Source organism: Rattus norvegicus, chromosome 7 (assembly GCF_021556685.1).
Source record: "Rattus norvegicus strain SHRSP/BbbUtx chromosome 7, alternate assembly SHRSP_T2T, whole genome shotgun sequence".
Classification (NCBI taxonomy): Eukaryota; Metazoa; Chordata; class Mammalia; order Rodentia; family Muridae; genus Rattus; species Rattus norvegicus.
The window spans coordinates 117,480,431-117,495,657 of NC_141540.1; the positions used below are offsets into that span (position 1 = coordinate 117,480,431).

At 53.0% G+C, this 15,227-nt stretch overlaps 1 protein-coding gene across 17 annotated transcripts in view; it reads right to left on the reverse strand.

The window, feature by feature from the left end:
• Plec (plectin) overlaps nt 1–15,227 on the reverse strand; it is a 61,203-nt gene that overhangs the window by 29,673 nt on the left and 16,303 nt on the right. For 2 of the 17 annotated variants that reach the window (XM_087558918.1, XM_087558917.1), the window contains exon 1: nt 4,732–5,479. In XM_087558918.1, coding sequence (XP_087415044.1) covers nt 4,732–5,272 — 541 coding nt within the window. In that variant the 5' untranslated portion in view covers nt 5,273–5,479. 17 annotated transcript variants of the gene reach the window in all.

The window sequence follows — 15,227 nt, forward strand, 5'->3', positions numbered from 1 at the left end:
ACTATAATAAGGAAGTGCCTGGCATCAGGATCTACCATGGATGGAGACAGAAGTGGACTCAGGCTCATGTTCCCTTGGGAGAGGGTGCAGCCCACACCCTGACCATCTTCTGGGGTGCTCTTGGGAAATGCCACACGGGACAAAGAGACACCAATCCCTTTTCTCCCAGAGAGCTCTGTGCGAGTCACTCGACACAACACCTGGCCCCAGGGCAGACAGGACTGTGTCTCCAAGGTCAGACTACAAGTCAGAGACCCAGGCAACCCAAAACTGGAGCCTAAGCCACAAGAGCACTCGCCCACCTGTACCCATCAGGATGCACCGCCCACCGACTCTCCTGATACCCCAGGAGTTACAGGATGGGGAAACCCCCAGGCTCCCAGCATCCCTAGTCTGTGGAGGCACAGTGTCCACAAGTCAGCAAGCAGGCCCACAAAACATCCGCCATATGTAATACTGACCTGGACCCCAGTGCTTCCTGAGAAACACACTGCGTGTGCGTGTGTGTGTGTGTGTGTGTGTGTGTGCATCTGTGTGGAGGGGAAGACACAATCCCATCTCTTTCCTCCCAGGAGCCTGATCGCACTGGGCCAGGCCCATGGTCCTGAGTGACGTTCTGTAACGCTTCCTGCATCGAGCACCATGCTATTACAATCATAAGAACATCCTAGAGTCTTGGCTGTGAGCACATTAGCCAGATGAGGAAACTGGGGCCTGGTCAGAGTGAGAAGCTGGCTTGAGGCATCACAGGATCAAATGAGTCCCCAACATATATGGCCTCGATAAGACAACACAGCATAGCAAACCAGCCTTGGACCCTGACTGCTAATGTGGGACACCCTGTTCACACTGGCCAGAGGAGTGCATGAGAAGGCTGGGCCCACCACTGCCTCATAAACTAGCCTGTGGTGGTCAGTTCTGTGCCAACTGGGGTGGGGCATTGGAAGCCCCTTGAACAGGCCAAAGAGATACCTGATAACTGGCAGTGGACAGGGACAGAGACAGCCAGGCAAGGTTCAGCACAGAGAACAGAACAGCTTCTCTCTCAGCAGAGCCCGTGTCTCCACAGCCTCAGTGAGTCGTCCCCCAAAGCAAAGTGCCCTGGCTCTGAGCAGCCCCCACCACATTCCACATACCCTGGGCTAGCTGTGAGGGGCCATGCCATCCTTACGTCCAGGTGCCTGAGGTCATGAGAACTACAGTAGATGGCAGCCAGGCCTTCTTCCCTCCCCAGGACCTGTGCTCTGCCTAAGTCTCGGCTAGAGACTTTGGTCCCTCCTAACTCTCTAACCTCTACCTGAAGCCTCCACGGCTGCTGTGCCCTACCTTGGCCCAGCTGGATCAGCTCCTCCATGCTGTACATATCCATAGCTGAGGGCCAGGATGCGCTTGCTCCCACAGCCAGCAGAAAGGAAGGGAAGGCAGGAAGGAGGGGAGGGGTGGGAAGCAAAGGGAGGGCTTGCTAATGCCCTGGCCTCCACACCCCAGTAGTAGCTCCTCCTCATGACTGACTAAAGGGTCCCCATAGTCAGCCAGGCCCACAGAACCCAAGTCTGGTGACTGGCATCAGTGGGTAGCCTAAGCAGACCAATCTGGGGGTACAGAGGAAAGGCCTGCCTTAGTCCCTAAGCGCTGGGGTTTCAGGCCGTTGGTGTTCCCTACTGACTCTGCCAGGCTTAGCCCAATTCACCCCACAGCATCTACTTCCCTCCATACTCTCTCCTCGCCAGGCAAGCCCTGCCACCCCACTCACCCACACGTCAAACATCCACACGCTAAGGACGCACATCCCATGTAGCCGCATGTGTGCGTGTGTTCATGTGCACACATACCATTTTGGGGGTACTAGGGAATCAAGCTCCACACCTTGACCGTTCTGGGCAACCACACAACTACTGACTCACACGCCTTGCCCCTGAATTCCTCCACTTAACTTTTTCCCTTTTTAGTTGTGTCATTCATTCATTCATTCATTCATTCACTGGGGGGGGGGTGCCACAGCATGAAGGTAGAGAGAGGCCAGAGGATACCTAAGGGGAGTCAGTTCCTTCCTTTCACCTTGTAGGTCCAGGGATCAAATGCAGGTCCTCAGACTTAACAGCAAGTACCTTTATTACCGGAACCATCTTGCTGGCCCCTGTCTACTTCTCCTTGGTATCCACATTCCCTCAGCCCCCAAAGCTGGTCCCCTCCCTTACCCAAGTCCCCTCTCAACTATCAGCCTCTAGTCTGAGGAAACATGACGTCTCCTAACCGTCCACATTTCCTTCCATCCGGCAGTATATAACCCGGGAGATGCAAACCTGATTAGTCCACGACCTGGGTAAAAACCTTCCAGAGTTCTTCAGATTCCTCCCTGCATCCTAGCACCCCAATGAGCACCTAGAGCCATAGCCCACCTGAGCAGTGGGCAGAGGAAGGCCGGATAGCACTGCAGCCCCTATGCATGCCACACAGTGGAGGACCATGGGGAAAGCCAGGGTCCATCAGCCACATGCTGGCATGAAGACAGAACTCATGTCCATGTGGGGACTGTTACATGACAAGCTCTGAGAGCACATGCCTCAGGGTGCTCAGACATCTTTGCCCCAAACACTTCTGGATTGGTTCTGAATTCTGAGCCAGGCAAAATAGTATCTTTTGGAGTTAGAATGAAACTCACATACACAAACACATGGAAATCTCTGGATGCCTCCCTCCTCATGATAACTCCTCAACTGTCAGGCTGAGCTCTGATTGCTCCTAAAGCCACCTCCTACCACACTCTCCTCACCACATCTGAAACCACAAGATATGACACCCTCCACATAAGTGTGCTGATTGGAGACTGGGCTTGGGGGTGGGGGGGTATTCCCAATTCATTCTGCCAAATGTCTGGCTATCTGTCCAGGATTTTATGGACGGAGGTGGCCCACCTATCTGGGACCATGCTGGTGGCCAGCACGGCTGCAGCACAGACTAAATGTATTGCCCACCGGAGGGGCCGTGCTAGAGACAGTGGCAATCTGTGTGGCTCAGCTGCTTGGTGGTGGTGTTGTTGGTGTTGTTTTGTTTTGAGACAGTTTCTCCGTGTAGCCCTAGCTGTCCTAGAACTCTCTCTGTAGATCAGGCTGGCCCCTATCTCAGAGATCTGCCTGCCTCTGCCTCATGAGTTCTGGGATTAAAGGTGTGAGCAGTCCCTACCACCTAGCTTGCTGGTTCGTTTTTAACCCAAAGAAGCCAATGGTTTTAAGTGGCATCAGATCTGCCCCAGCCTGTAGTAGAGCTGCATATAATACCCCTGCCACCAGCCACACCCAGCATCTAAGGCCTGAGGCTCAGCCCTTGGGGGATGGGGGGGGCGGACGGGGGATTCGCCTTGGGCCCTGACTCAGTCTGAAGCTGGAGCTTATTTCCTGTTGGAAACTCTGAATTGCCACAAGCGGTTGTGGCTGGGAAGACTGAGTCACCTCCATCAGAGACGGGGAGGGAGGGTGCCCCCCTCTTTGCCCACTACAGCCACACCCAGAACCCCCTCCTAGTCCCACAGCCAACTGTTGGCCCAGTCCAGACAAGGACAAGGAAGTAAAGCAAGAAAAGCAGGGGAGGGCTCCCCTCCCGCTTACCACACCCAAAAGGACCGAGACACAGACATGGTTACAGGGAAGCTGGAGAGGCCATCGGCTTGCCTAAGGCCATGGAGAGAGCCAGGGGCCATTCAAATTCCCTGGCCCTCCCAGCTACATTCATCACTCCAACAAGCTGTAGAAGTCCAACCCAGAAAGGCCAAGACTGAGGCTTCTGCTCAGGCAGCTGTGCCCAATGTACCATCTACCCTCTCTCCAGACTCCCTCGCCAACTCCTAGATAGTAAGTCCCTCCCCACATACTAAGGCACAGAGGAGGCCAGACACATACCAAGCCATTCTGGTGCCTGTAATACATGGGAATGCTGGCGGTCCTGGGAGGCCCTCAGCAGACATTAAGGACAACGTTCTCAGGAGAGCCTGCACAAGCATCAGGCAGCGAGCACATAGCCTTGAGGATAGAGGGGTGCTTTCTGGAACCCCTGGGCTAATGGGTTGTTATCCCATCCTCTAAGATCTTGTTCCCAGCTGGGAAAAACCAAGGCCCTTACCTAGACCATGGCTCTGTCGACATCCCCATGCCCTAGCCTCTGCCCCCCTAGGCAATGCTCTTCCCATCTCACCTAGAGCCACTCCACCTCCATATATCATGGCCAACTCCAAGTAGACCAAGCACCCAGTTATTCATGGGGGTCCTCAGTACTGGTCATGTAATACAGATTCTGAGCCACTTGGCCACAGGGGAAGACAGACTCAAGTCCCAGTGGACAAGCAGTTTGCCTGAGCCAGTCCCATGCCAGCAGATAATCTATACACGCCCACTTCTGAAAAGAGGGGCCTCCAAAGGCCACTGAGATGGGGGAGGGGAGAAGGGCAAGGACAGTGCCTGAGAGGGGTACAAACAGGACTATGCCAACAGCTGGTCCTGCCAGTCTTAGGCCTAGAGGCCCCGCCCTCACCAGGATTTGCCTGGAGGAGCACAAGCCACGTGGGTCCATGGCTACAACACCCAGCACCCTCAGGCAGAAAAGGCGCCACCTGCTGATATGAACAGAACCCGTACACAATGTGCTGCCCACCAGAGCCCACCAGACCTAAGTCCCAGCACCAAAAACACCTACAGTCACTTCCCATCCCTCATGGCCTAGAGCCAAAATGCAGCTGACCTGTGGCTGGGGTGGGCTCTGGGCCTGGCCTGGCCAGGGTCCCCACGATGGTGGCAGACACCACAGGGGTTTCAGGTGCCCCTTCCTCACGCTCCTTCCTGCGATAGACCTGCCGCTCCTCCCGGGCAGGGTCCTCAGCTGGCAGAGGGCCCCTCTTTGGTGGACAGCCTAAGGGACCTTGCATGGTCTGCACATGGGGGGAGCGACGACGTGCAGGCATCACCATGGCAACAGGGCGGCGCACACGCTGCAGAGAGGCAGGTACGATCTCCGGTGGCAGGTGTAGGTACTGGCGTAGGTGGTCGATGCCCTCGTTGGTCAGGTACCAGTAGAAGTGGCACCAGGCAAAGGTCTCCCGCACCAGGCCCCGAGCTTTCAGCGAGGTCATGGCACGCATGACCTGTAGATTGGTGACGCCGGGCACATGGGGATGCAGGCTTCGGGGTCGCCGGTCCTTCTTGGCAACCATCACCCCCTCACGAAAGAGCACCTCATAGATGGCCCGAAGCTGGTCCAGTGGCATGAGCATGCCAGCCACCATGGCTGCTGGAAGCCTGCCGGTCAGCACCGGGTGAGGACAGCAGGTGGGGCACAGCCAGGAGGCTGATGAGGCTCCTTTGGCACAGGATGCGGCAGGGGCCACTGGCAAGTAGGCAGGCAGGCTCGGGTTCTAAGCACAAGGGCACAAGGGCGCAAGCTCGGGGGCAGTGTGGCTCCAGAGCCTTGCTCCGTGAATTCCTGCGCCGGCAAGGCTGCCTGTCTGAGCCTCCCGCCTGCCCGCCCTCCAGGACGCCTGGGCCGGCCCCCTCTGACTCAGCAGCAGGCCCGGCCCCTCCCACCCACTACTGGCAGGGCCCCTTGAAGAGTGGGGGGCACCAATAAACTGCCCCTCCCCACCCAAGCCACATAGCTCCAATGTCAGAAATTACATCTGTTTCTAAAACACTTGTTCGAGGTTCCCAAGACTGTGAGGGCAGGGTGAAGTATAATGTGGATCAAGAATCACCGCCCCCCCAGATAAGATGGGCAGAAAACAGGGAGCAGAGAGAGGGTCCTCATCAAAAGGACAGCACCCCACCTCCCGCTGTGATCTCAGAGTGAGGTGGGTGTCATCTGACCACAGCTATCTAAAAGGAGGGGTTGCCCGAACTGGGAAACTAAAAGAATCCAAGGGAGGAAGGTTAGGGTACGGAGAGGAATCTGGGGGGTGGGGGGTGGGCAGAGACCTGAAGGAGAAGAACAGGGGGAGCAGCCAGGGCACACAGACAGTTGGCTGCAGACACCACCGCCACTGTCCATCAGAAAAGGAAAGAGACCTTGCAGTGCCCCTCTCTCACCAGATGACCACAGAACTTAGCACTTCCAGGCCAGGCGGGATTAGGGCGGGTCCAGAAACAAAGCCACTTTCCAGTCCAGAGACCTCGGAAGGGAGCTCAGGCCCGAGGGTTCTGGGTGAGGCCTCTATCCTCCCACACCTTCAGCGCAGCTGCTGCAGGCCAGGGACTCCCAGCTGCCATAGGGAATCAAAGTCATCAAGTCCCTGACACCCCCTGCTTGGTGGCCCTGACATCCAAAAATTCCCTACCCCTGGGCAGCTGAGGGGCAGGTGCTGTGGTGAGGACACGAGGACACCGTCAGGGACTGAAGTGAAAGGAAGAGGAATGACCACATGCCCGAAGGGCTGCCTAGCACTGCTGCCAGTTCTGCCCAGTCCTCACAACTGAGGGTCCCACACAAGGATGTAACCTGTGTTGGCTGTCACCACCTAACCCCCCAACTCTCCCTGTTGTGCTGCTCGAAACCCCCATACCATTAAGGCGCTCCCTAAGTGGACACACCCATTCCCACCAAGCACTGCAAACCCAGGAACTGATTATAAATAGGGCGGAGGCGGGGGATCCTGCGGTGGGAGGCGCTGGCCAGCGACAGGCGGGCAGCCAACAAAGCAGTGCGTGGGGCGGGTTTATGGGCTGTCACCATGGTGCCCCAGCAGACTCCAAACATACAGACACAGACCGGTGGCGGGTGGAAACTCTGAAGGCTCAGCCAACAGTTCCCAAAGCCTTCCCTGAGGCCAGCTCAGCCAGCTCACTGCGGCAGGGCTCTCCCTGTACCACGCCCCTAGCCAGACTGAAGCAGGAAGGGGGCCAGGCCCTGGGAGCCCAGCCCTGGAAGTGCAGGGTGGCACTAAGTTGGGTCTGTAGGGCCAAGAGTGTACAGTCACCACACCCCCTTCCCTGCAGCACCTAAGGACTCTCCATACCAGTGTTTTAGTTATGGGACCAATACCAGCCCAGTTTTTAGAGCAAACAAGTTCCGACTCTCTTGGCCTGTCCCTCAGATACCTCTCCACAGTAACCTGTACTCACCCCACGCAGAGATCCTATCTTCCTGACACGATTTCCTAACCTAATCCCATCAAATCTCTAATTCCCCACCCACGAAGCCATAACTCATCACCAACCCCAAATGATCCCAGCCACTTCCAAAGTCCCCTGAGCCCTTGGACCTGAAGACGCTTCTGCCCAGTCCCATATGGGTGCCCTTACAGTAACTAAGTCAACCCAGCCATCGTCCCTATCCCACCTTTAGGCAGGAGAGGGCAGTAGCTCCCAGCAGCAGAACCAGTGTGTAGGGAATCTCTCCTCCCTCCCACCAGCCAGAGCACCTGCAAGCCTGAGACCGCAGGGAGGAGGAGCCTAGAACAACATGTCCTCCCACATCTGCCCCCACGTGCTCAGGCACACACACAACCCTGTCTGGGTTTGCTTGTCTTCAGGGTCCCTGGGCTCAGGAGAACTCTGTGTGTCCTCTCCTACCTTGCAGAAACACTGAGAAGTTGCTGATTCAGCACTGAGAGAGCCCCAGCAGCACTCCCTGGGAGGCCCCTTCAGGTTTCCAGAGCAACCAGACAGCGCCCTTGGGCAGTCCCTAGCCCCCCAACCCTGGACAAAGAGCCACAGTGTGGCCTTTCCCAGGGCCAGCCCGTCTGGCGCCTAGTGCCTTGGGCATGAAGGTCCCCACAGGCCTATACTACCCCCTCATACACCAATCTGTGAGGCATCTGGCCCAGGCGGAGGAGTGCTGACTGCTCCAGGGCCAAAAGCCCGCCCTCCTACTACTGCGGCTGCTGCAGTGCACGCTGCAGGGCTGCAGAGCGGCTACTGTAGCTCCCCTCACCCAGCCCTTGGAGGAAACCTGGAAGGGCATGAGCCTGGGGTCCTCCACCTGCAGCCCCGCACTTTTCAATGTTACCAGGGAGACAGCAGACCCTGACAGTCAACCGTGAGTTGCTGCACCCAGCCAGAGGTCAATGGGCGTCCGAGAGCCAGGCTCCTCCAGACGTACCTTTGAGGGAGCTGATTTCATGCTGGATGGCTCTCGAGGGGTCCATGTCTTCACTTAGGGGCTGAGAACGGTGTGCTGCAGTCCGTGCCCAGGACTGCACAGCACCGCACTGCCCAAGGCCACCACTGCAGCCTGAAGGAGGAGCTGGGAGGTGTGGGGCAGGACTTGCTAGCCAGAGGCGGAGCTTCTGCTGATCAATGGCCAGGACACGGTGTCCAAAGCGCATGCTCCAGGCCATGCACCATGCTGCCCCTCCCCTTCTACGCAGTCAACAAGAGCTTCCTAGCCAATAAAGTCCAGCCAGACTGCCCAAACACCAGATAACACCAAGTAAGTATGCACAGCCAGCACCACAGTCCAGGTATGCTACCTGACAGCCATATGCATGGCCTGCAGGTCGTACCTACACCGAGCCTGTCCAGCACACTGAGGCCTCAGCCACCTATCAGCTCCCTGCAGGTGACAGAGTCTAGACCTACAACCTCCTACTGTGCCCCAACCAGCAGTGTGCCCCTTCCCTCGGCCCTGTCCCATCCAATGTCTTTTCAGGTGGTCACCCCACCATCCTAGGTATCCCAGCCTTTGCCTCTCCAGCCAGGCTGTACTTGGCATAGTCTGTCTGTCCAGCTCTGTAGCATCCCAGCACACACTGACCCTGTGGCTCAGGACACAACTCTGGGGTCACCATCCTTCATGCCATCCTCACAAGGCTTCCTGACTCTGTTCTTCGATATGTGTTCTTGTCATCGCCTCTGATGCCACCCAGCATGACATGCAGCTCCTAGCAGGGCCCAGTCGTCCACCCCTGCACCACTACCATCACCAAGAAGCAGACAACGGCTGCTCTGGTCCAGCCAGCACAGAGGTCGCCAGCACACTGTTAGCAACTACCTGCTTCCCAGACAGGATGTCCACACGGGCAGGAGGAGACAGCGAACATGTGGACCACTGTAAGCCACAGGCACCTTGGGTCCTCTGTGCTGGGTAACAGTGAGGGTAGACTCTGCCTCCACAGGACGCCTCTGGCCGCTCCGGCTCTCCTGTCATACTCGTGTCCACACCCTTACTTTACCCTCACCCAAGGCCCTCTGCTGGCTTCTCAAGTTTATATAATGTCAAGCTGGCAGAGGGTGCCCATCATTCTGAAGGCAGACCTGCTAGTTTAGAGTGGCCACAGCCAGAGAGGCCATGAGCAACGCTGGCAATGGCCGAAGCCAGCCTATCAGTCCAGGTATCAGTCCCATTTGGCCTGTGAGTCCCTCAGCCCTCACTCCTGAGTCTGTGGGACTTAGCCAGCCTAGGGCATGGGTAGGTTTCATGAAACACTAGTTTCCAAACTTGGGGAAAACAGTAAAGAATTAAAACACAATTTTCTAAATACTCCCTCTTTTTTTAAAAGATTTATTTATTTATTATATATAAGTACAATGTAGCTGTCTTCAGACAAACCAGAAGAGGGCATCAGATCCCATTACAGATGGTTGTGAGCCACCATGTGGTTGCTGGGATTTGAACTCAGGACCTCTGGAAGAGCAGTCAGTGCTCTTAACCACTGAGCCACCTCTCCAGACCCTAAATACTCCTTCTTAAAATGCTACTTTTTACTAAGTTGTATCTGGACAAGCTGAGATTCAGCTTACAAGAAAACAAGTGTGTGTGTGTGTGTGTGTGTGTGTGTGTGTGTGTGTGTGTGTGTGTGTGTCTGTGTCTGTGTGTGTGTGTGTCTGTGTGTGTGTGTGTCTGTGTGTGTGTCTGTCTGTGTGTGTGTAGCTAGAAGTCAGATTTAGAGGTTCTTTTTCAGAAGCTATCTAGCTTGTTTTGAACCTGAGTCTTCTGCAAGAATGAGTGCTCTTAACTGCCAAGCCATCTCTCCGCACCCAAGATCTTACGGTTGGAAATGGAGAAGGGCCTATGGGTAAGAGACCTGTCTTGGAGGAAGTGGTGTATGGCACCAAGGCAGGATGCTGTGTCTTTCCATCTTTGTTTGATGAGGAGCCTGGTCCCTCACTGCAGAGCTCAGCTTTTGTCTGCCTTACTGCCCAGATCTCATGGCACAGGGTCCCTGGAACCCAGCTATGGATTACAAACTGAGAAAGCACTTGTGCGGTAAAGCACTTGTGCGGTAAAGCACTTGTGCGGTAAAGCACTTGTGCGGTAAAGCAGTAGGCACTCACTGCAGCTCAGCTCACCAGCGTGGGGCACAGCAGGACCCACAAGGTCCAGTTTGTTCAGGCCACCCTTGGAGGCTAGGCAGTCTGACCTGACACGCACCCATGGTGACTAAGAGTCCCATCATGTCATCTGACCTAGGGACACGAATTCTGGACAAAGCCCAGTCCTCTTGATGCTTTCTACTAATAACAAGAAAGAAGTGAACACACCCTGAGGCTCCAGGACCCAGGTCAGGCCAGATCCTCTCCTCAGCACACAGAGCAACCCTTCCTCATGCCCTGTGACCCTAGCAATCTCAGCCATGTGCCCAAGCCAGCTCTAGTCATGCCTCCACCCATCCTGTGAGTCAGACGCTTCAGCCCTTCAGTCTATGCCTCCCCCTTATTTTTCAACCGAGCTGGTTTCAACCTAGACTGGTGCTCCCCTCAAAGAGCCCATCTTTAAATCTGTCTGTCCATCCCTGTGCCTTCCTGTTGGGGCTGTGGATTATGTGAGTGGGAAGTGGCCCAGTTGATCCTGTGCAGTGTAACCTGCGATGGCCGTACATCATGTCAGTAGATGGCTTCCATTCTTGGAGACCAGACTCAGTATAACCCAGGCTTCTGCAGAAAGGCCTCCCCGGGTGCTTCCTGGTGCCTGACTCCTTGTCGCCTCCTTGAGCAGTTGTCACTGGTGGGCTGAAGGAAGTAAAGTCCAAGAAAGATATATTTCTGAAGAACTCCACTGCTACTGCCTACTTCACCACTGAATTAAGGGGAAAGATTCTGGGTGAGGATTTGGCTCAGTGGCTAAGAGCACTTACTGCTCTCGCAGAGGACCTGGATTTGGGTACCAGCACCCACAGGGCGGGCAGCTCACAGCCATCTGTAACTCAGGATCCAAGGGATCCAGTGCCTTTTCTGGCATCCATGTGTACTGTATACACATGTTGCACATAAATTCACATAAAATAAAATATTTTTTAATATAAGAATGGGGCTAGAGGGATAGCTCATCAATTAAGAGCACTGGTTGTTCTTCCAGAGAACCCAAGTTCGATTCCCAGTACCGCATGGCTGCTCCTAACCATCTGCAAACTCCATTTCGAGAAGATCCAATATCTTCTTCTGGCTTCTTTGAGCACCTGGTACTGACAAACATGTAGGCAAAACACCTTCAAGACAGGGTCTCTCTGTGTAGCCTTGGCTGTCTCTAGACCAGACTGGCCTCAAACTCAGAGATCCACCCACCTCTGCCTCCCAAGTGCTGGGATTAAAGGTGTGTGCCACCACATCTGGCTAAAATAAAATAAATTAAAAAATAAATTAACAGGGGTTGGGGATTTAGCTCAGTGGTAGAGCGCTTGCCTAGGAAGCGCAAGGCCCTGGGTTTGGTCCCCAGCTCCGGAATAAATAAATAAATTAATTAATTAACAAGCAAACAGATAGATGACCTGCAGCTGATCTCTGTAGCACTTTGAGCTCACTTGTTGCTGGTTTGCGTTCATTGTATTTGCTGTGCTGCTGATAGAATCCAGGGTTTCACACATGCCAGTTCAGAAGAGTTCAATCTCTGACCTACTCCTCTAACCACTCACTCAATTAGAGAAGAGGTAAGAGACAGGGTCTGGGGATAAAATGCCTGCAGCACAAGCATGAGGACCTGAGTTCAGATCCATCCCTAGCCTGTGTAAAACAGGAATGGTGGCGCATTTATAATCCCAGTACTGGATGGGTGGAGATGGGAAGATGTCCAAGGTTCATCAGTCTGGCCAGCCAGACTAATCTAAATGTCAAGCTCCTGATAAGTAAGAGACCTCAGAAAGACACTGCACACACACACACACACACACACACACACACACACACACACACACACACACTCTCATATACAATTACACCACATCTGGCCTACACACACACCACCACCACCACCACCATCACCACCACACATGGTCCAGTACACTGGGCATGGTAACCCAAATCTGGAATCCTTGCACCCAAAGGCTGAAGCAAGAGGATCCTGCATTTAAGGCCAGTGTGGCTATAGCCTGAGACTTTTAAAAAGGCACAAGGGTGGGAGCAGTAAACCAGGAAAGATGTATGTCGCTAATATGAGGCTAATGACCCTCTGAAATCACAACGACAGTCTCAGATGTTCCCCCTGGCAATGGCTGTGGGAGGTTATGGGAAAAAGTTGTGAGAGAACAAATGGAGAGACAAGTGTGGCAGACTTCCCAGCATCAGGACCCAGTAGAGCTCCTCTTAGCACCCAAAACAACTCAGCCTATCACTGGCCAAAACAAGTCAAAGGTCAGCTGGGAAGTGGGGGTGCACACCTTTATTCCTGGAATTCAGGAGGGAGAGGTGGGCAGATCTCTGTGAGTTCAAGTCTAACCTGGTCTATAGCATGAGTTCAAGGATAACCAGAGCTACACAAAGAAACCCTGTCAAACGCTGTCTCTGGAAGGGGGACAGGGGGACAACAACAGAAAACCAAGTCCAAGTTCACTGGCCTGCTTATTCAAGTACATTTTCAAAACCCAAGAGTCCAGTGCAGTGACTCATGCCCATATAATCCCAGCAAGCCGGAGGATCAGAATTTAAGGTCATCCTCAGCAAGAATAAATATGTTTGAAGCAGCCTGAGTTATGTGAGATTCTGTCTCAAAAAAAAGAAAAGAAAAGAAAAGAAAAGAAAAGAAAAAGAAAAAGGGAAAAAAAGACCCAAAATATATGTGTGTCTCACTGTGTGTATCTTTGACTGGCCAGGCACGCACAGAGATCCACCTGCCTCTGCCTCTAGGGTGCTGATATTAAAGGCATGCACCACACCCAGCCAAGTCTGAGGCAATGAGCCCCATTCAGAACGCAGCTGTCCAACTTCCCAGAAACTTTGTTCAGCAAGGTGACCTGGGTGCAAACACTAACTGTGTTCCGGCCAAACGACTGCTGGTGCAGGGGGAGCACTCTGTTTACATTTACCTCTCCTACCCAGGTATGTTATGGTAAAGATGTACTATTTGTTTGAGACTGTAACACTAGATATTAGCCAGGCAGGAGTCCACTCTCTCAGGCACTCGGAGGAAGAAACAGTTGTAATCATCTTAAAATTTATTCTAAATTTTGTTTGTTTGTTTGTTTGTTTGTTAATCTGGAACACTTCATAACTTTACACGCTCTTTGCATAGTGGTCATGCTGATACTCTCTGTGTTATTCCAACTGTATGTGCTGCCAAAGAAATCAATCAAAGCTCGTCTGCATAGCGAGAGGCTGGGGCGCAGAGCAGAGGTGGAGCATCAGCCCAGCACACACTCGATTCCATACCCAGCACTGGGGTTCAAGGGGAGGAGGGTGTTTAAAACGCAAAACAAGAAACAGGTTTGAGTAGAAAAATCAGGAAGATCAGAAGTTCAAGGTCATCTCCAGCTCCAAGGAGAGCTTGAGGCCAGTCTAGGATAAAGTCACAGTCTCTGGAGAAAAAGGAAGTGGGGGAGTCATCATTTAAATCAAATATCAAAAGCAGAGAGTTAACAGTCTTCTTCCGATCCCAAACGCAGTGTGAAATACAATCCCTTCCTGTTCGTTCCTCCAGTTTCCTTATGGAAAAAAGAGCAAGCAAATCCTAATTGGATCTTGATTTTCTGTCTTTTTTTTTTTCTTTCTTTCTTTTTTTCTTTTTTTCGGAGCTGGGGACCGAACCCAGGGCTTTGCGCTTGTCAGGCAAGCGCTCTACCACTGAGCTAAATCCCCAACCCCGATTTTCTGTCTTTTAACATAAAATACCACATACTTGCTTTGACCCTGGCCTTTCCACCAACCCTGTACCGTGGTGGTCCCTCCCACTGAGAGGAGGGTGGTTCTCGTTTCTTCCTTGTATACATATTATATCTGTATAATATACACTTCCACGTGTCTGTCTTAGAGGTCCGGACCTTGGGACTTAACCAACATGATGACTGCAATTTGGTGTAAAGAACCTAAGTTTTGAAGATCTGAAGTGGGAACAACAGCCACAGACATGAGCATGACCCCACACAAAGTTCCTAGTGCATCAGTCCCTTTTATGTATGTATTTATTTGTATGCATCTGGTGGTACAGTCAGAAGACCGGTCCTCTCTCCTACCATGTGGGTCCTAAGGATGAATTCGTCGTCAGGCTTGGGCCTTTACCACTTGAGCTATCTCATCTATAGCAGTTTATTTAAAAACAAACAAACAAACAACAGCAAAAAACCAACTACTAATAACCTCACTATTCTAGGAGAGGGAAATGATTTCATCCACTGTGTCCACTGCCACGGTCTGAATGCGCTTTGTCCCCTCCAAAGCTCATGTTGAGGCTTAACTCCTCAAGGTAAAGGGATTGAGGCAGCAGGCCCTAAGAGGAGTAATTAGCTGTTTAAGAAGGATTAATGTTGTCTCACAGGGGCGCTCTCCCTCAAGGGACAGGATTAGTGTGCTCTCAGAGCAGATTGTTCTCTATGCACCTGGATCTTCCCAGGATCTCACTTTCACAGCTTTTAGCTCCCCAACGTGCTGCCATTTACCAGGCTCTACTGCAGCCCAAAGCCCCTCCTTCTTTACTAGAGGCCAACCAGATGAAGCCCTCTGATGTTAGATGTTGGGTCTCTGACACCCCCCACTAAATAGGCCTCTTCTCATCCAGTCTCACCAGGCAATGCTGACATACGACTTTAATCCCAGCACTTTGAAAGCAAAGGCAAGCAAACCTCTGAGTTCGAGGCCAGTCTGATATACAGAGAGAGTTCTAGGACAGCCAGGGCCATACAGAGAAACCCTGTCTCAGGGGGGAAAAGTTACAAATGTTGGCCAAGTATACACCAGTTAGGTGTAATGGTACAGGTCTTAATCCCAGCATTTGGGAGGCAGACAAAGGCAGTTCAAAGCTAGCCTGATCTAACATAGTGAGTTCAAAGATAGCTGGAGTTATGTAGAGAAACCGTCTCAAAAAACAAAGTTACAAAAGTCAGTGCT